This window comes from Meles meles, chromosome 1 (genome assembly GCF_922984935.1).
Source record: "Meles meles chromosome 1, mMelMel3.1 paternal haplotype, whole genome shotgun sequence".
NCBI lineage: Eukaryota > Metazoa > Chordata > Mammalia > Carnivora > Mustelidae > Meles > Meles meles.
This window is the reverse complement of record NC_060066.1, coordinates 15,702,959-15,723,252: the sequence shown is the minus strand read 5'-3', so window position 1 is coordinate 15,723,252 and position 20,294 is coordinate 15,702,959. Positions and strand designations below refer to the sequence as shown.

Here is a 20,294-nt window from a genome sequence, read left to right as displayed (position 1 = left end):
CCAGACCCCATTTGGCCTGGGAAAGGCAGTCGGAGGCATAGATTGTAGGAATGGTTTTGAAACTGGCTCCACTCAGAAGTATCTCTGCAGGGCGCCTGGGTGGCTCATTCGGTTAAGTGGCTGCCTTCAGCTCATGTCATGATCCTGGCGTCCTGGGATCGAGCCCTACATCGGGCTCCCTGATCAGCAGAGAGCCTGCTTCTCCCTCTCCCTCTGCCTGCTGCTCTGCCTACTTGTGATCTGTCTCTCTCTGTCAAATAAATAAATAAAATCTTTAAAAAAAAAAAAATGAAGTATCTCTGCAACATGAAGACTTCCCCTTGAACGTGTCTCTGCTGCTGCTTCCACTTCTGTGGCTGCCGCACCTGGGGCCCTTGGCCTCATGCAGGTCTGATTTCCCGGCAGCGAGAGTCGATATCCTTATCTCCCGGCATTCGGTGGGTGACTTGGTTGCCTTTACAGCCCCTTCAGCTGGCCTTGCTGATGTGAAAAGTCGCTCTCTTCACCACCATGAAAATTTAGTAGGCTTCTAAAGGGGAAGAATCATTTTCTTTTTCTTAACAGTTTCCTCTTTGTTAGGAATTTGGAAGGGCTTTTATGGGACCATTTGAGTGACATTCCCTAGTGTCCTACTTGGAATGGACCACCAAGTGTCTGAGATGATAAGGCTGGGGGCCTTGTTCCCCGTTGTTCCCTGGAAATTCATGGAGGAGTTGGAGGCGCTTGTCCTCCTCCTCATGGTTACGCATCTGTTAACATAGGCGGGCAAGTGTGCGAACTTGGCCGCTAGAAAGCCTGAGTTGGCAGCCTTGCTGCGCCGCTCATTACTCTGCGGTGCTGAGCGGGTCCCTTCAGCGGCTCAGTGTCTCACCTTCTGGTCAGTAAAGTGCAGATAAAGGAGTTGCTGTGAGGTTTACTGTAAATGGTGTGCTCAGTATAATCTTGGCGCATAATAAAGTGCTTACTAATTATTAGCTACAGCTATGATTATGTATTTTTTTTTCATCGTCGTTACTGCTTTCCACGCTTTATCAGCTGCACTGATCTATAATGCCAGGCTTTTCTGGTACCGTAGTAATTTCCTCTCTGGGATTGTCATTCTGTGGATGTTAACATTACTGGTGTGCTTCTCTTCCCCTCCCTCCCTTGGCCCCACGTGCTGGTGCCGAGCTTTATCTGATGGAAAAATCACCATGAAAACACAATGGGCAAATGAGTTTATATCCCATGTCTTCATTACACTTTAATTCAATAGATATCTGAGGCTGGATGATTTATAGTTTGATGAGTTTAATTTTCAAATTTATTAAATAATGCCATGTGAGAACATCGAAGGGGAAGAGATGGGTAATTCTTCACTAGCTCCCAAGAATACCAAAGCATCCTTCTCATCCTCAAATAGGTTCAAATCTCTTTGGAGAAATGAGACAAAGGCACATAAGAAGACAAGATTATTTATGGTTCAAAGTTCCAAAGTATCAAGTATAGTTGTTAAGATAAATTAAGGAAAGGAGGAGATCTTTCTAGGCTGGCATTTTTTAAAAGCAGGTAGGGCTTGAGCTCCCCCCCTTGAAGGATGTATAGGATTTAGTTTGGTGTCGATTTTTAGGAAGTCTTTCCTGTAAGAGTGGGGGCATTTTGGTAGTGGGATTATTATAAGGGCAGTAGAGGAGCAAGGAAACTTTGGCTGGTCAGTCCCTCCACACCCTCCCCACCCCCCCCCCCTTCACTTTTTAGTCAACAGCCAGCTCCCTGTGTCTGTGTTCATTCCAAGTTCCTCTTGAATCCTTAGGGGATTTATTTGGCCTGTTTGCCTTTCTTCTGCAACACCATGCTCTTTCCTCACCTCGACTGTTAGGAGGGCAGGACGCAGATTCCCTATGCCTTCTGCAGCCAGGTGTTCCTGAAACATGAGTAGAAAACACGGTTTTAAGAGAAATTATCATCACAATAGGGAAATAAAGGTTAACAAGAAGAACAGCAAGAATCACCAAAAGAATCTTAAAATGTAAGGATGCTACTCCACCGGGATGTTCTCATGGCCTTTCTTCCAGATTTCTTTTGCTGTAGGACTCCTGGTTCTTAGGTCTCTGGTCTCCATTGCTCTTCTGCGGTGGACCGAGACACTGACTTTAGCCAAAGCGATCTGAGCTGGCTCACATCCAGGTGGGGTGTGTGAGTCTCAGTTCCTCTCAGGACTAGCTTCCCGATCTTTTCTGGTGTTTTCCGTCTTGCCTCTGGCTGCACTATTCATCACTTAGGTCCTTCAGCATGTCCCAACATTCTTGGGCCCTGGAGCCTTCGCTGAGGCTACAGGGAGCCACAGATGGCTTCCAAAGATTCTTGTCTTAGGCTTCATGCCAGTAAACCTGACCCAGACATCATTCATTTTCTTTGCAGGCAATGTCTCCTTGGACTTGTGATTTGAAATTGCCGTGTGGTTCAAGTCTTGCTAGCATACTTGGGACTTTGATAATGAGAACCATGATCCCATTTGTTTTATTTTGCCAACTCTTTCATAGCATTTTTAATGTCAAAAGCACATTTTTATGTGCTTTCAAAAATAAACTCATTTAATTCCAGAGGGAGATCGCCAACATTATATCAATTTCCATGAATTAACTAAATACAATAAAATGCCTGCCTTTGTATAAGTCATAAACCATCAGGATATACATTGCTTAAAATTCTGTTTCTGATCATCAAGTAATTAATGTGATTTTTAACAAACAGTTGCTATATACATAGCAGATACATGTTGGTATCAGCAACACCTGAACAGTTTGTCTCCCTTTTTAACATTTTCACAACACTGACAGTTTTATTTGTAATATGACTTGAGTCCTTTCTCACGCACAATTTTGTTAAAAATGTTGTATTTAATTTTGGGAATGCAAATACAAATTTTTCTTATGTAAATATTGCTCCCTTCCTCCTCCTCAAAAACAAAAAACCTTATACTGGGATATATATGCAGTCTCTGAAGTCTGGGTAATATAAGCCAAGAGACATTGTACCAGAAGCAAGTTAACCCAGGAGATATTTTCTGAAATGTGTTTATAATTGACTATTGTAAAATTGAAGCATAATTTTAAAGTCTAGGAAAATCACTTTCAAAAGCCAAATGTAAATGAATTTTATATTCTTGACTTTGGGATGATATGTCCTGTTATTCTACAGAGTAGACAAGAAATCCTGACATTTGTCTGAGCTAGGGTATTTGAATGGAGAATCTTTGAGTGTGTGCATTCCCAAATGTGACTAAGTCAGCTTTACCTTCTTTTCATTCAGCTTTTTTAATATTAAAATTTGTATTATTTTGTGTTCTTGATCTTCCCCTAATCTATTAAATTCTGTGTTTAGAGCTTGAAAAAAAGTTTAAAAGCACTTAAGAACATTTCTTCACTTTTCCAATCTGCTAGCCACTCTGTATAGTCTCCTGTTACGCAAGGGTATTTTAATTTTTTAAACATAGTAAGCATAATTGTTTCATACTCCAACTGATAGATAATTCCAATATCTGAAACATTTGTAGATCTGTTTCTGCTTATTCTTACTCTTGGTGTCATGTTTTCTTGTGTTTTTTAATGTTTGTAAGGTTTTTCTGTTGATTTTGTTCTATTCCCCCCCACCCCCACCCCGTACTCTGCTCATTCTCCTGCATAATTATGTGTACGGATTAGTAGAGGCCTAGGATAAAAAATGTCTTTTTCTGAGGGGAGTACCTGGAGGTCCTCAATGTGAGACTACCTCACGTAGATCAGAGTTTGGGTTCCCCGGACCACTCAGGTTGAGGGGAACCCAGGCTGCAAATCCAGGAGAGCTGGCTTGTGGCCACAGGTTCTCAGAAACAGGTTTGTTTTCTTTCTCTCTTACCTCTTTTCTTCTCAGTGGCCAAGACCAGCCCTGCTGCAGCCTGGAGGACCAAGGGTGGCATTACTTTGGTTTCTCTGTATTTTGAGGAGTAGAGACCCAGTTGACACGGGGAAGGATATGTGACTGTGTTGTTCTGTGCTCTGCCTTGCTTTTCTTGTTTTCTCTTGATGTTGCCTTGGTTGTTTCTGTCTTGTAACTCTCTTTATTTTAAGGAGTTTTCTTCCTTCCTTCTATCCTTCCTTGCTTCCTTCCTTCCTCTCCCGCCTTCCTTCCTTTATATTAACTGAGCATTTTTCTGGTTTTCAGTAGAATTGGTCCACATAACCTAATGTACTAGAAATGGAAATCCTTCTTATTTGATCTTTAATAATCCTGTGGGTGCATGTGCCCCTCGTGGTACTGGGCTGATATAACTGAAAAGGAAAAACTGAAAAGGAAACGGAGGCCCAGAGAAATGTAGTGGTTGATTTATGATCACACAACTAAATGGCACGGCTTCAAACTCCCAAGTCTTAAGTCTACTTTCTTTTTCCACCCCAGCCTTTGAGCTTGTTTCTACTGGGTGTGTTCTCAGAATTTTGAATGAAGCAGGCCTGTGTTAAGGAGGTCTTTAAAAAATATGCAATACCTTTTACAGAGCTGTTTAGATATTGACTAGTAAGGGTTATATGGAAGCAACTTTTTCCAGAGATGGCATATTAAATGTACAATAGTAATCTGCTTTCTTTCTCTTACAGCTGAAGTGAGTAGTGAATACAGTATGGACAAGGCAATGGTCGAATTGGCCATGATGGATCGGGAACTAAGCCATTACGTAAAGGCTGTTCAGTCTGCAATAAGTCATGTAAGTTTATACCACTCACCTGGTAATATTTGGTTACAGCTCAGTGACCTGGAAACAGAAACACATCATCAAAATTCTTCTCTAACCTTTAACATTTCCTTATCATTACTATAGCAGCTATTAATTTCTTCCTAATTAAGAAGTTTATAGAAAAGGAATCTTAAGTATTTTCCCAGCTAGGCCACCTAGGTTTATTTAGGGTATTACATCTATTTTGGTTTTCTTGCTTTTTTTTTGGTCTTGAAATCTTTCATGGAAGCCCCCTTCGAATGGGAGTAGAATTTTTATGAAATGCTAAAAATTGCATAGAACGTGTTTTTATTGTTATGTTTACTGCAGCATACACTTTAGACCAGGCTGAGTTACTCATTCTCCAGCTTTAACTAATATGCAGCTATTGCAAAATTCATAGGCTCAGATAATATGGGAGAGTTTTAGAGCAAGTTTAAAAATAAAGAAGGCTGACATTTTAGTTTTTCCAGAAGCCACACTTATTTTTGTTGACTCCAGCTGTCACAGAAACAACACATAGGGCAGTTAAGGTGGGAACATAGCGACATCCTTTTCAGCAGTACCGGGTTGAGTAAGAAATGAGCAATATGATTGCAGTAATATTTCTGAGAAGTTCTTTGTCCTCTGAGCAGTGGAAACTCCCCTTTGAACTGATTTCAAATACCTGTGTAATAGGGTGTCTTGTACTTCTGATTTCTTTATTTGCCTTTTGTTACTTCTACCTATGGAAAAATGCCAAAAATCAAATGCTTTAGAAGATTGGCTACTATTCAGTGGAAGATAAACTTTTAAGAATGTTTTATTACTTAAGCTATACTTAAATGGGCATTACATAATTATATGTTTATTGTTTTATGAAGTTCTGTATTTTTAAAGAAAATTTTAGTGTTTTTTTTTTCTTTTTTAATGGTTAATAGTTATTAAGTATAGTATTTGTGACTTAAACTTATCTGCTAATATCCAAGAAGTGTAAACTCATTCAGCTTGTAAAAGTCTGATGGTTTTTTTTTACCACTGTGGCTATTAGTCCTCGGACTGTGAATATTCCTTCCGCAGGAAAATATGAAAGTGGATAACAAAAAGCGCTTAGACCAGAGGTTTTCAGCTCCCGCTGACCCTCAGAACCAGCCTGCCCCTATTCTAATGAGATTCTGATTTCATTTCTGGAGCAGGATTGGGGCACCAGCGTTTTTAAAAACTCATTCTAATATGTATCCATGGTTAGAGACCAATGACTTAAAAGAACAAGGCTGACTTTATAGAGTATAGTCTGTTTGCCACCAAGATCAGAGTTGGGCCTCTTACATAGATCCGTCCTGCTTTGACCCTTCCATTCTATGGAGGTTATTTGATAGGCCTTTCTATCTTTAACTTTGATGTTGTTCAAATGTGATAGCATAGTGTACATGATAGATAAGAAAACCAATTTTGGAAGTTAAAGAACTCAATATGAATTTTTTTTCTCTCTTAAACTCTAGGATTCACAGATGTAGGGACATAGTGGGGATATGACATTATTTTGAGGGAATTTTTTGCACTTTTCATAGACTATGCACTCTACATGCTTAGAAGCCACAGACATTGCTATCTTACTGCTTACTTTGGCGAGGAGTGAAGAATGAAGAACAGCTTGAGAAGGGCCACAGTGGTGCAGTTCCTTAGGAATAGCAATGGTCTAGAGATCAGAAACTCTCCCACTCTTGGTTCTTCCATTTTCTACGTTATGATCCTGGGTCAAGAAACTTAACCTTTAGGAACCTCATGTTCTTCATCTACAAAATTCTTGGCCTGCCTATCTCAGAAGATTATTATGTGAATCAGATTAGATACTATGTATCAAACCTTTGACCTTCATAAAATTTGATGAAGACATACAATACTGGGTTTTTGCAAATTCAGACTTCCAAACATATTCCTTAAAAAAGGTGGAACAAGATCTTCCTGAAAGGCAAGTAGTACTTCCATTACTTGAATATTTGCCAAAATTCTGACCCACTCTGTAGTTGCTCTGTTGGTGAGTTTTCATGTAGTCACAGAAATGGGGAAAAAAAAGTTTTTTTTTTATCATCATGGAGCATTAGAGTGTATTGTTTAAATAGAAGTCTCTCTCCGACCTCACCTTCACAAGATTCTGAAGGTGAGACCTTCAGAAAAGGCTCTGAAAAGGTTTTAGAAGTTTCCTTGGGAACCTTAGAGGTGTGGATCCATTTACCAGCAATCTCTGGGAAGTCCCTTTGGCATCCAGCAGAAGCTCTCAGATTGCCTTTCTTTGTCCTCTGCGAAAATAGAGCTACCATAGTCTACAATGCCTGAAGATTTTATTTAGAATCGGTATTTCTTTTAGTGTTCTGCAACTTAAAAAAAAAAAAAAGTTAAGACTTTATCGTAGCTAGTTGATAGAGGGAATATTATACAGTGATCCCTAACTCTCCCCCTCAAAATCACAGTCTCTAAGTCATTTATTAAAACATTCAGGATACATGGGTGTATACCTGTCACAGGTCTTTAGAATATTCATGTCAGACCACAGAGAAATGTGTCTGAACTCTTTGGAGACTTTCAGTCGTGAAGCACACACGTGATGAAAGTGCTTTGACACCCTGTGGTACAGTTACTTCTTTTCTCACTGGGACTGCCAGGGAAAAACTTGTCTCAGTTTCATGTTGAGAACAGTGATGTCCTGAACATTACGCTTGATGACCTAATGTTTTTTTCCCCTGGTTTCTAAGCTTTTATTATTTGAGTGTCTTGAAGGGGTACCGTTGTTCTCATTGTTCTCAAAAGGGGGCTTCTTGTTTTCAAACATTCATTGAATAAATATTTACTAAATACCTATGTGCCAGGTACTTCCGGGTGCAAGAACCAGGTCAGTCACCAAAGCCCACATGACCACCACCTTCAGGATGTCTGGAGTCTAGAGAGAGAGACAACCGTTTAACAAAGAGCCATACGGATCTTATTTAATGACTTGCGGTGTGTGCAACAAAAGGAGAATAAAGTATTCGAGGAGACTTAATAACTCAGGGGGCATGGTACTGCTGGGGGTTGGGGAACTCCTTCCTGAGGAAGTGGTATGTAATCCAAGAGGAAAGTCAAAGGAGCCTCAACATGCGGATCATGCTATATGACTTCTCTGTCTCTGTGACTTCTGCCTGAAATGGAAGCATCTTTTTACTGGTTGTGTCAATGTCAGAGTTTCAGGCAATTTGGGAAACTAGGCCAGAGAAAGCCTATTTTTATATATAGGAAGTTTAAAATATGCAGAGTAGTTGAGTAGCATACGTAAGGCTGTTCGGTGATTCATTCATTCACAATAGGAGGGCCTACTGTGTGCCAGCAACTGAGTAGTAATGCAGGTCACGGCAGTAGTTGATTTAAGGATCATTTTATTACCGGTACTCTGCTTCTCAAGCCGTTTCACTAGTTGAGCAGGGGTTCTGCCTCTCAGAGTGAAACCTTAAATTGGTATTGAATGAACATTGGTCATGCTGTGCGTTTCCATGCTGTATATTTCAGTGTTGATGGGATTGTTTAAAGTTAAACCTGTAGTCCCATCTCGGGGCTTCAGATGCCAGAGAGTGGATACCAGTTTGGTTCAGGGAATCTTCAAATCCATTTTCAGGTGTGTGTTTCTCCAAATAAGAGATGATAAAGGGTCTAACCACTGTCATGGTGATGCTCCTTGCAGCCAGTCACCTTCATTCTGGTGAAAAAGGATGAGCACCGTGAAGCTGAATGATAGATGTCCTAACAGGCTCAGATTAGTTCCTCACAGTATTAGCAGTCAGGGATACAATATGCATCCTGGGTGCTTTTTGATAAGCAGTCCAGTCCTAGAGCTTAGCAGAAGTAACCTACATTGTGAGACTCATATTATACTTTGGTGTTTATTTTTTTTGTCATGGTGCTTAATTGTGTAATTTCAGTTCAACAAACTTTAATTCTTTGCCAGATTTTACCTGTATACTATTCTTTTAGTAGGTACTGCTTCTGCGTGTTAATTTTTTGGAAAATCAGAGTATGTGTATTTTCCTTACTTTCCTCTGCTACTACTTTCTTCTGTGCTATGTGTATCTTCTAGATTAGGTAAGATTTTTTAAAGCATTTAAATTGGATTTCTTTTTTTTTTTTAATATTTTATTTATTTGACAGAGAGAAATCACAACTAGGCAGAGAGGCAGGCAGAGACAGAGGAGGAAGCAGGCTCCCCGCTGAGCAGAGAGCCCGATGCGGGGCTCGATCCCAGGACCCTGAGATCATGACCTGAGCCGAAGGCAGAGGCTTTAACCCACTGAGCCACCCAGGCGCCCCTTAAATTGGATTTCTGCCGTGTATTTAGTTTTTGTTTTCTTAAGTCAGTGTTTTATAACAGTCCTTAACTGGGGAGGGTGATTATCTTAACCGAATAAGAGCAACTAGGTGCTAAATTGGTCTACTTGTGTTGTTTCTTACAAATCTGTTCATGGATATGCCCTGTGTACTGTGGTTTTTTTTTTTTTTTTTTTTTTTTTTTTTTTTTATTATTTATTTGACAGAGAGAGATCACAAGTAGGCAAAGAGGCAGGCAGAGAGAGAGAGGGAAGCAGGCTCCCCGCTGAGCAGAGAGCCCGATGTGGGACTCGATCCCAGGACCCTGAGATCATGACCTGAGCCGAAGGCAGCGGCTTAATCCACTGAGCCACCCAGGCGCCCCTGTACTGTGGTTTTTACTTGATAAGCTAACCTGAACATTTAATCTGCCCTTTCAAACGAATATGATGAGAGTTAGAAGAGCAGAAATATACCTCAGGTAAACTGTTGAAACCAACACAATCTTAGGTATAATAAAAGAACAAGGTGGGTCAAAGGTATAGCTTACCTCAGCCTTGTCATTATGCAACCACATGGTTTAGAATGTTTTTTGACATATCACTTCCCTCTGCTTCCTCACCCTTCACCCTTCATCAGTTGGTAAGCTTTGCCTTCTGTAAACCTTATACCTTAACATCCACCACTTGAACATGAAATCATATGAGGTATCTTGCAAGTTGGGGGTTACCATTTTACTTTAACTAGATTTGGGAGGCATTTCTTACTTAGAAAGTGAATGTTTTATAGTATCTGAAGGGAGTTTCAGGCCAGAGGATGTAATTTATTAGATACGATCATCTACTGACTAAACAAAAATGTACTCCACATTGTGAGTCATTGCCAAAAGGAGAAGAAGGGGAGGTTAGTTGGGTTAAAAAATTTGGGGACAGAAGATTCCTGAGCATGAGAGAAATTACTGTTATCAGCAGAATAGCAAGGAGGTGAGAGATGATGGTGGAAATAGTGAAAATCTCTTGGAGCCATTTGGGAAAGTACTGAAGAAGACCCTCTTTGCTGCTCCCCGTATTTGACACAAGATGGTGCACGGTCTTGTACCACCTTTCTTGTCAAAAGTTTCCTAATGCATCATATATGAACCTTTTTATCTCTAGGAGTGTTGCCCAGGTGTGGGAATTAAGCAAGGGGAAAAAAAAGTTCACTTTGGATATTCACTCTTAAGCCACTTGGCCCAGAATGTGTCTCTCTCTGTGATTACTGGTAATTACTTTCTGTTCTGGTGCTTTAGAACTCCTTCTGCAGTTATTCCCCAATTAAGGTTGTGTTTGGTACCATTTTGACTAATATACAGAGAGAGTAGGTAGGTCTGGATACAGTATTTCACTAATTGAGGTACTTCTGTAGGAAAGAACCTAGATCTAAATCTTGGAGGTCACCAAGTGCTGTTGCTGCTTTTAGGTGAACCTTCTGCTTGTGCTATCATGAGACTGATTTTCACGGGTGGTTCATAGAAATCCATCTTAGTGTTTTGTAGGTATTAAGTGTTGGAATTTAATCAGAATTATAAAATGTTTACCCTCCACTGGGACTTAATGGGTCTCTAGTGCAGCATTTTCAAAAGTTTCCTCCGTAATACCGATTAATCAGGATGTGAATAAGTATAATAGGAAAAAGGATTTTGTGGTCAAATAAGTTTGGGGAATGCTTGATTAAAAGAATTTCCTTAAAGACTCCAAAGCCTTTAATATGCTTTTATGCATTGTGATTTTCCAAAGGAAGTACATTTACTAATTTCTTAAACTTCTTTAACTAGAAAATCTCTTCCGGGGAAGGACTGGTGCACCACAGAACCCGCTTCGGGAACGACTTCTGTAGTCTCCATCTGTTTTATGCTTCAGAGGATGGGCCTACAGTTCGCAGCCTTTTCTGTGGCATCCAGGGAACGGGGGAGTGCGTCACACTCCCTATCGGAAATTCTGAAATGGGCCTAGGAGATGTTTCTGTGTAGATCAGGAAAGACCTCCGAAAGGACTGTGCATTATTCCAGCAGTGAAAAAGAGGAAGGAAAAGTTTTTTTACAAATATGCGGTGATTGCCTGGTTCTCAAGAGTCTGTGAAGTAAACAAGACCCCTGTGTGGAGTGTTGATTCAGGAGAGTGGAGGAAAGGAAATGTTTTCGAGGAAAGGAAGAGAAGAGGGTCCAGGAGAGTCAGGGGGACACAGCAGCAACGTGGGCAGTAAAAGCATAGACCTTTGAAAGGCCTGGTTCACCCCAGCACTCCAGACAGACACTGAACTCCTGGGCCTCAGTGGCCCCAGGCAGTCCTGGCAGCTAATTACTTGTGTTAGTTAAATGATGGGAGTCTTTAATATAGGCAACTCCTGTTAATTTCTGACACTGAGTCTGGCCCGTATATAGCATCAAGCCCTTATTTTAGATCGTCACTTTAGCTCCTTCCATATCAAATGTTTCACCATAATTGGTAAGTATTCCAATTAGAGTTGGGAGATTGAGGCCGTTCCCAGTTACCAAGCGGTGGTGCTAGTGGGCAGTGGAAGAGAGGCAGGGAACCAGATTGAATGGGGGACTCCGTCACCAGATGTTAAGAAGGTTCACCGTGAAATGAATGCATGTTCAAAGTGTGGTGTTGAAAGCAGTTGTTTCTTTTCTTTTTTTTTTTTTTTTTCTAAAATTTATTTGTTTTGACAGAGAGGGAGGGATCACAAGCAGGCAGAGAGGCAGGCAGAGAAGGGGTGGGGAGCGGGCTCCCTGCTGCGGGGCTGGATCCCAGGACCCTGAGATCATGACCTGAGCTGAAGGCAGAAAGGCTTAACCCACTGAGCCACCCGAGCGCCCCGAAAGCTGTTCTTTTATTAATCTCACAATTAGATTGTTCAGTTCCTGCCAGTAGTATGCTTGGTCTAATGAAGATACAAAGCCTCTGGACATGGATCTACAAAACAGCTACGAAATAATAGTAAAAGTGAAATCCTCCGACAGAGACAATAGCAACGTACTTAAAATCAGAGTGAGGGGAAAGGGGCCTTTGCTTAAATTCTGGCTTTTCTCCGCTCTAGCCCTGAGCCTCAGTTTCTTCTTTTTTTTTTTTTAAAGATTTTATTTATTTATTTGACACAGAGAGAGATCCCAAGTAGGCAGAGGGGCAGGCAGAGAGAAAGCGGGGAAGCAGGCTCCCCGCTGAGCAGAGAGCCCGATGCGGGGCTCGATCCCAGGACCCTGGGATCATGACCTGAGCTGAAAGCAGAGGCTTAACCCACTGAGCCACCCAGGTGCCCCGCCTCAGTTTCTTCTTAAAGTGGGGATGAGACTACAGGTTGTGGAGGTCTGGTAATGATGGAAAATGAGGGCACCTGGAGTAGTTGTGCTAATTTATAACCTGGCCCAGGACATCCAGTAAAGGAGAAGTCCTTTCCTTTGATCAATTTTAAATAGTATCTGAAAGGGAATTTTGAGTTAAAATTCAGAGAGGAGATGAGACAGTAGAAAACCACCCTGGGGAAAGGTCAGAGATGATGTTTCTTTGAAGACAGGACCTCTCTCCTTAAAAGGGGTCTCATGGTGGTGGGGACAGACTGAGGGGAGCTTAGTCCTCATAGTGGTGTGACCAAGAGGTGTTGAGTGGAATGGGGGGTATGGGGCCTGTGTGGAGGCCAGCAAGCAACATGGTTGGGTTTGAAGTTCCTGATCACTAAGTCTGTACAATTTGTAGCAACAAGAAAGAGATTATATTTCACATATGCCAGTTAGTGGTGATGAGGGGAATTCGTACTAGAGCTAAGAACCAGACAACTGAGTAAAACTTCGGTAATTCAGGAGTAACTTCTGATGTGTCCTTACATAATCAAATATCACTCAAAGATGTCAGCAATATAGTTCAATGAATAGCATAATTATATACCTACATGTGCAGAGCAATAGTCCTTGAGCTACATTTCCATCTTTAAGTAATTTGTGTTTACTTTATTAGCGGCACCCATTTGAAAACATATCGGGAGAGGAAAATGCATTGGATTTATTGCTCTGATGTGTCCTATGCAAGTTGTCAGCTGTACTTCAAATGTGTGATCCCCAAAAATTCTTGGCAATGAGAGAATAGAAAGAGCATAAGTGGGGAGAATATAAATAAACGGGTTTTATGTTTTCAAGCCCTATGCGAGTTTGCAGTTGTATTGGTAAGGAAAAGCTCTTTCTTTTTCTTTTCTTTTCTTTTTTTTTTTTTTTTGGAAAAGCTCTTTTGTTGTGACGTGGAGCCAACAGTGACCTGTCACTGAGAGGGAACTTTTTATTCTGGTTCTTTCTTAAAGCATTAAGCTTCTGCCAGTGGCAGCACTATATCTTTCATTCTTTTGTGTCCTGGCCAACCCAGATTTTTTTTTTAATTAACATATAATGTGTTATTTGCTTCCAGGGTACAGGTCTGTGATTCATTAGTCTTAGACAATTCACAGCATTCCCCATAGCACATACCCTCCCCAGTGTCCATCAACCAGCCACCCCATCTCCGCCACCCCCTTCCACTCCAACAATCCTCTGTTTCCTGAGATTAAGAGTCTCTTGTAGTTTGTCTCCCTCTTTGGTTTCATCTTGTTTCATATTTTATTCTCTTCCCCTATGAACCTGTCTTGTTTTTCAAATTCCTCATATCAGTGAGATCATATGATAATTGTCTTTCTCTGACTGACATATATTTCACTTAGCATAATACCCTTTAGTTCCATCCATTTCATTGCAAAAGGCAAGATTTCTTTATTTGATGGCTGCATAATACTCCATTGTGTGTATATACCACATCTTCTTTATCCATTCATCCTTTGATGGACATCAAGGCTCTTTCCATAGTTTGGCTATTGTGGACATTGCTGCTTATAAACATTGGGGTGCACGTGCCCCTTTGGATCACTACATTTGTATCTTTGGGGTAAATTCCCAGTGTTGCAATTGCTGGGTCATAGGGTATCTCTATATTCAGCTTTTTGTGGAAGCTTCATACTGTTTTCCAGAGTGGCCGTACCAACTTGCATTCCCACCAGCAGTGTAGGAGGGTTCCCCTTTTTCCGCATCCTCGCCGACTCCTGTTGTTTCCTGACTTGTTAATTTCAGCCATTCTAACTGGCGTGAGGTGGTATCTCACTGTGGTTTTGATTTGTATTTGCATGATACCAAGTGATGTGGAGCACTGTTTCATGTGTCTGTTAGCCAAACCAGATTCTTAACCCTTGGAGGTTTTTGAATTTCATTTCTTTCAGGGCATTTTTTTTTTTTTTAAGAAAAATTTTTATGTCACATAATTACAACATTCTTTATTATCTTTTCTTAAAGATTTTATTTATTTATTTGACAGAGACCACAAGTAGGCAGAGGGGCAGACAGAGAGAGAGAGAGAGAGAGAGAAGGAAGCAGGCTCCCTGCTGAGCAGAGAGCCCGATGCGGGACTCGATCCCAGGACTCTGGGATCATGACCCAAGCCGAAGGCAGAGGCTTCAACCCACTGAGCCACCCAGGCGAACCTACAACAGTGAAAATCTTTGTGTTCATTTCTTATGGGCTAGAGTAATGCGGTCAGTTGTCGTGATCAGTTTCTAATTATTCTACTCTGTATTCATCTTAAAAAAAAAAAAAGATTCATTTATTTATTTATTTTAGACAGAAGGAGGTGGGAGGGGCAGAGGGAGAGAATCTCAAGCACACTCCCTGTCGAGTGAGGGGCCTGATGGGGGGCTCGATCCCCGGCCCCTGAGGTCATGACCTGAGCTGAAACCAAGAATAGGAGGGCGCTTAACCGACCGAGCCACCCAGGCGCCTCTATCCTTTATATCATCTTAAAGTAATTTAATTATCTTCTGATAGAAAGTGGTATTTTGAAAGACTGAGTCACTGTTACTTAAAATTGGATAAAATAACCAGAAATAATTTAATATGATGGCATCACACAATTAATCTCCATACATCCCTGACCTTCCCTTTGGCTGACACGCAGGGTCTCATGTGCTTCAGCGGCTGCTTTCTCATTACCTCAGCTGTTTGTGGTTCTTGGAATGTTACTGGTACTGAGGAACAAACCCTCTCTACCCATCACATTACTCTCTGTCACCCTGGGGTTTATTTTAGCCCCTAACATGTAACAGAAGCCAGAAACGTCACATGAAATACAAAATAGGAACTTTAAACAGACTAAATCCTGGGTGTGCTTTGAGCGTCCCTCTCGTAAAATCAGAAATTAAATTTGATGAGTACAGTGTGGTTACACCATGTTTTAATAAAAGACCCAGCAGGAGCATCGAATGTACAGTGTTTTTTTAGAAGAAATTCTTAAGGTATTCCTTAAAGCACCTATAAAAAAACATAGATGAAATTAGGATATGTCCTTCCACATTTTCTATAATACTAATGAAATTGCTCTGCCAGGGTAAGAAATTCAGGTATTTTGCCTTTTTGGTGTGAAATGGTAAATGGTTACAGTGGTAAATTGCTTGGTGTTAATTGGATTGAATGATTGAGATTTCTTCAGCACTTATCTCTTCAATAGCCCTTTGACCTTCAACAGGTTTGCAGCCTGAACTCAGTAGTATCTGTCCCTTCCTATCTCTGAGTAATTTCTTGATTATACCCTGAGATACTGGATGTGAAAGCACTGGGGAGGGAAAAGTGCCATATAAAGGCATGGTCTTGGCTTTCCATCCTGTTAACTTTTAATCTCTTTCTCTTACCACAGAAAAGCCCACTACAGGGTGATTTAAATCCATGAGCCCTCCTAAACCACCCAAACTGGGTATTACATGGTAAGGGGTCACTTGTGTCTTGTTCCCTCACATTTATTTTCCCACCCCACAGCCTAAACTGGAAGGAAAAATGTGTAAGTTTTACATTCACTTTTTGCCCTTAATTTAGTCATCTTTTTGGTAAATGTTTATTTCTGTCTCCCCTCCCTGCCCACCTCCCAAGAGTTTTGCATAAATCTCTTGTAACAGTTCAACAAGTGACTCATGCAGATGGGGCTCGCTTAGTCCCTGAGTCACTTCATTATGAAACACTTAGAATTGAATATCTATATTTAACAATGAGGAAATAATTTAAAACAATTTATAATTTCTGATCTGATCCTGTTAGTGACTAACTCATCAACAATGAAGGTGGAAATTAATGAAAATTCACAAAGCCAGACAAAATTAGTCTAAAAATAAAGTTTGAATAAATCACAATCACCTTCACTTCTTTCTCCCCCTTTCCTGAGCAGTTGGGGTTTGATTGATAAGAGTGTTGGGCTGGGAAATAAAGATCTGGCTTCTGATCCTCATCCTGCCACTCAGTGACCTTGCAAAAGCCAGGCTAATTCTGTCTTACAGCTTCCTTATTTCTAGAATCCAAGAGTGATAATGGTATTTGTCCTGCATACCTCACTGGGTAGTGGTAAATAAAATGAGATTATAAACAGGAATGTGTTGTGGACTTTTCCCCCCAAAAAAGGTGAAAGGTAGTTCAATGAGCTGTTACATATGGCCACAGGACTAAAGAGTGAAGGGTACTTCCTGATTCTGCAGAAAAAGATGGGGGAGTCTCTGTTAGCTCTTAGAGCTGGGAGGAGGAAGATACCTATCATTCCAAGTGTTTGGATTTCGAAATTGAATAATGGAACACCATCTCCTATATAAATAACATTCAGAGGCTAAGCAGATTTTAAAAAATCATTTAATCATAAGTAGTTAATTGTGATCCAAATTGTATAAAACTGTAACAAAACACATCTGTAATATGGGTACGATGTTGTGTTTAAAATGGTCTGGAAGATTTAGCCTAGCCTGGGCAATGATGAATTTATTTCTCCTCTGGCTTCCCCAGTTATATTTGCCCAGGGCTATTGATGGTTTGCTTAAACCAGATTTGAAAATATCCCCTGGCCAGTCCCCTGGCCTTTGACTAAAACTCTGAATCCTATTTCCTTCACCCCAAATAAGGGGAGAGAAGCCCTCGGGGCTCCTTGACCTCTTTAATGATCACAGCAATCCTCCAGTTAGGAAGGGTCAATGTGATGGACTCTGAGCCTCCAGGATGTTAAGGGACACGCTCAGGTCACATGGTTATTCTCAAGAGGTTATTCTGAATCTCTGTGTTTTTATTTGTGGGTTTTTTTTTTTTTTAAGTTTTATTAAAGTAATCTTTATGTGGCATGCGGGGCTCAAACTCAGGATCCCAACGTCAAGAGCTACGTGCTCCTTTGACTAAGCCAGCAAGGTGCTTCTGAAACTTGGTGTTTTGACCTGTAATTCAAGGCCATTGTCATGCCTCAAGACAGATGGAGTTCACTGAGTTTCCTTTGAATTGTATATTTCATTTGGGAGGAAGAATGCTTTTGTCTAGTGTCCCTTATGCTTCCAGTTGCCCCAAGGTAAAGGTTTGGGACTTTTAGTCTAAACGAAAAGTGACTCTTCGCATTGATTTGACTTGCATAAGGAGGGGGAGGGGGACTCTGTTAGTAATAAAGAACTGCTTGAGTAAAAGAATATTGTTATATGTAACCGTTTTATCAGAAAAAAAGAAAACTTTAGAGGGCCCAGTATTATTGACCCTTCTGATTTTGTCTTGTTATAATTTAAAAGTGGCAGTAGTGTGAATATGAAGGAATTTTAAGGATTTGAAATAAAATGAAGTAAATCTTTTTTCCCCCAGTTTTTTTATAGATGCTTTATGTTTACATTATTAAAATATTCAGTCCTTCCCATAACAAAAGTATACCCAGCCCACATCTCTGTAGCGCTCGTTCTGTTGTGCTTCGTTAACTCAGGTTGAGTAACTTTGTTTTTTTTTCTTGCCAGATACAGATTTGTTCATGATTAGTTATTTTAGAAGCCCTGAGGGAGAAGTCTCTCCATGGTCAGTGTGTGACATTTTATGGGACACGTAAGGAATATTCACGGGGGTAGAGGAAAGAACACTGCAGTTGGAATCAGAAGGCCCAGCTTCCTCCTTGCTTCTCCACTGGGTAACCGTGTGACGTGGGTTAGGGACTTGTCTTCTTGAAATCCTGTTTCCTTACCTGTAAAACGAGGGTGATACATCGGAGGGCTGTTACAATGATTAAATGAGATAATGTAAGTTAAATGCTTCACGCCTTCACAGGAAGTGAGGCTTCACATAGTAGACACTCGGAAAATATTAATTGCCTCTTTTAGTCCCTATGCACGAAGTTGCTGTGAAATTAAATTGGAAAACAATATGAAAGCTGGTTTATAAATGTTTAAATATCATCTCAGTATCAGGGGGGTATTTTCCATTGACTGCTCCCTTCTCTGGCACTTCTGGAGTCAAACATGTTGGAGAATTGATAGAAATAAGTTATGGCTAGAAGATCTGGGTTTTACAGGGTGGCCGCCAAGTCTGGGAATGTAAGTGCGCACACAATACATGGCTTAATTATATAATTTGACACTGCATTATGAAATAGCATTATCTGTGTTTCCAGACTTGGTGGCTACCCTGTACTCAGTTCTGCCCCCTGTTAGGTTTCAAGGAAGTTATTTAATGTCTCTGGACAATGAGAATCAAATTATGTAAATTGTTTTAAAAAGTTTTATGTCGACTATGAAGCATCTGACTGGTTTTGTCTTGGTTATTGTTTTAATTTTCCTGGGTCTAATGGCTTTTTGATTAGGTTTGTGATGGATGGACTTCATTTTCATTTAGTCACGAAACCTTTCTCATAGGAGATGAATTGGAAGGCGAAAGGCAATTTGATAGCTTTAGTAGTGGGAAGTAATTTCAAATATTAGGAGGCCATATTAATTATAGAGAAGGCAGCATTAGAGAATTTGATAGGCTGCTGGACGGGAGTGAATGGAACCGTAAGGGTAAGGAGCATTAATGCACTCCTGGAGTATTAGTAATTCCACAGTCTTTATTGTAGTGGGTGCGATGTGATAACTGAGGGAAAGATCCAGCTTCATATCCAGGGACCGCCCTCATTCCATGCTGTAGTTATGTAATAATGGTATAAGGACAAGGAATTTGAAGTCAGACGTCCTGTTTATCAGAATCTTTGTGGTAATTAAGAATGTTAGAGTTTATAGACTTAGAGGGAAAAATGTAGTATTTCCGAAATAGATATTTTGCCTTCTTTATGGTTCCTTCATACGGAATAGGTTTTCTGATGGCTACTCAGCGGGAACAGAAGGAAAAAGCAACTAGCATTTCCCTTTCTTTTAGACGATAGCAGAAATGGTAAATTTGTTCTTTTGGTTATTAAGATCCTCTGGTTCACAGAGGGTATGACTGGAAGACCAGAGAAGACGTGGAACCTGACGAGATGCTCTGACTGCCCAGTGGTACCAGCTGTGTGTTCCCGGTTCCCAGTGCCCAGAACGAAAGTGCTGCCGTGAAACTTAGCATTCGCCATTCTCCTCTCAAGTGTGCTTTCTTCAGGAGAGCTAACACCAAGTATGTATAGCCCTCCTCCTGCTGTCTCCCCTCCACACACTCACACAAACACTGGAGCAAGGAATACTTCTTCCCCTGTTCCGATTGTCAAGCAGGGGGCCTCCTTACCACCAGGTAGCCCCTAGTATCACCAACCACCGCTGAGTTGTATAGAAATGGGAAGTTCATCTAAATGTGTGTGAGAAAATGGAGATCCTCAGTAATTAGGGCTTTTCCAGGAACCTTGAATTTGATGGATGAAACACAGAATAAGCAGGTAGGGAAAGTCATATAATAAAAGCTTTGTGTATTGAGAGTTGCGCTGAAAGAATTACAAAGTCAATCCCAAAGCAAAGAGGCGGTGAAAGAAATAGGATGGGAATGGTTGTAATATGGGGGGGGGAAATCTGTGAACTCTTTTATGTAGAACAAATTTTTCTTACATTAGAAATGCAAGTTCGGGGGACAGTCTTCTCAGTTCCACCTGCCCCCATGTCTCTGAGGAGGTGAGAGCAAGGAGGGGTAGAACCTTAATCCCTGATGGGAAAGCATATGCCATCTGGGAAACGTCTCTGTGTCGAAACCAACCTGAAAGTCCATTTGGTTGTTCAAAGGTCTCCTTAATCATGTAGTTCGAATGTTTCATTTGATAAGCATTGCCTCACTTATCATTTCAAAAACTGTTAGAAGGATTTTTGAAATGACGAAATGAAAGATTTCATTTCTGTGGGTCATCTGTTAATCTGTGCGGACGGCTGGTGACTTTGAGCAGCCCTTCTAAAGAGCACAGCCTCCAGATCACAGATTCATGATGACGGTGGCAAA

General features: G+C 40.8%; 1 protein-coding gene across 2 annotated transcripts in view; it reads left to right on the top strand.

The window, feature by feature from the left end:
* Window positions 1-20,294, top strand: part of NSMCE2 (NSE2 (MMS21) homolog, SMC5-SMC6 complex SUMO ligase) — a 214,123-nt gene that overhangs the window by 33,427 nt on the left and 160,402 nt on the right. For both annotated transcript variants that reach the window (XM_046015910.1, XM_046015903.1), the window contains exon 3: window positions 4,614-4,720. In XM_046015910.1, the coding sequence (XP_045871866.1) occupies window positions 4,614-4,720 (107 nt within the window). The remainder of the gene's footprint in view (window positions 1-4,613; window positions 4,721-20,294) is intronic.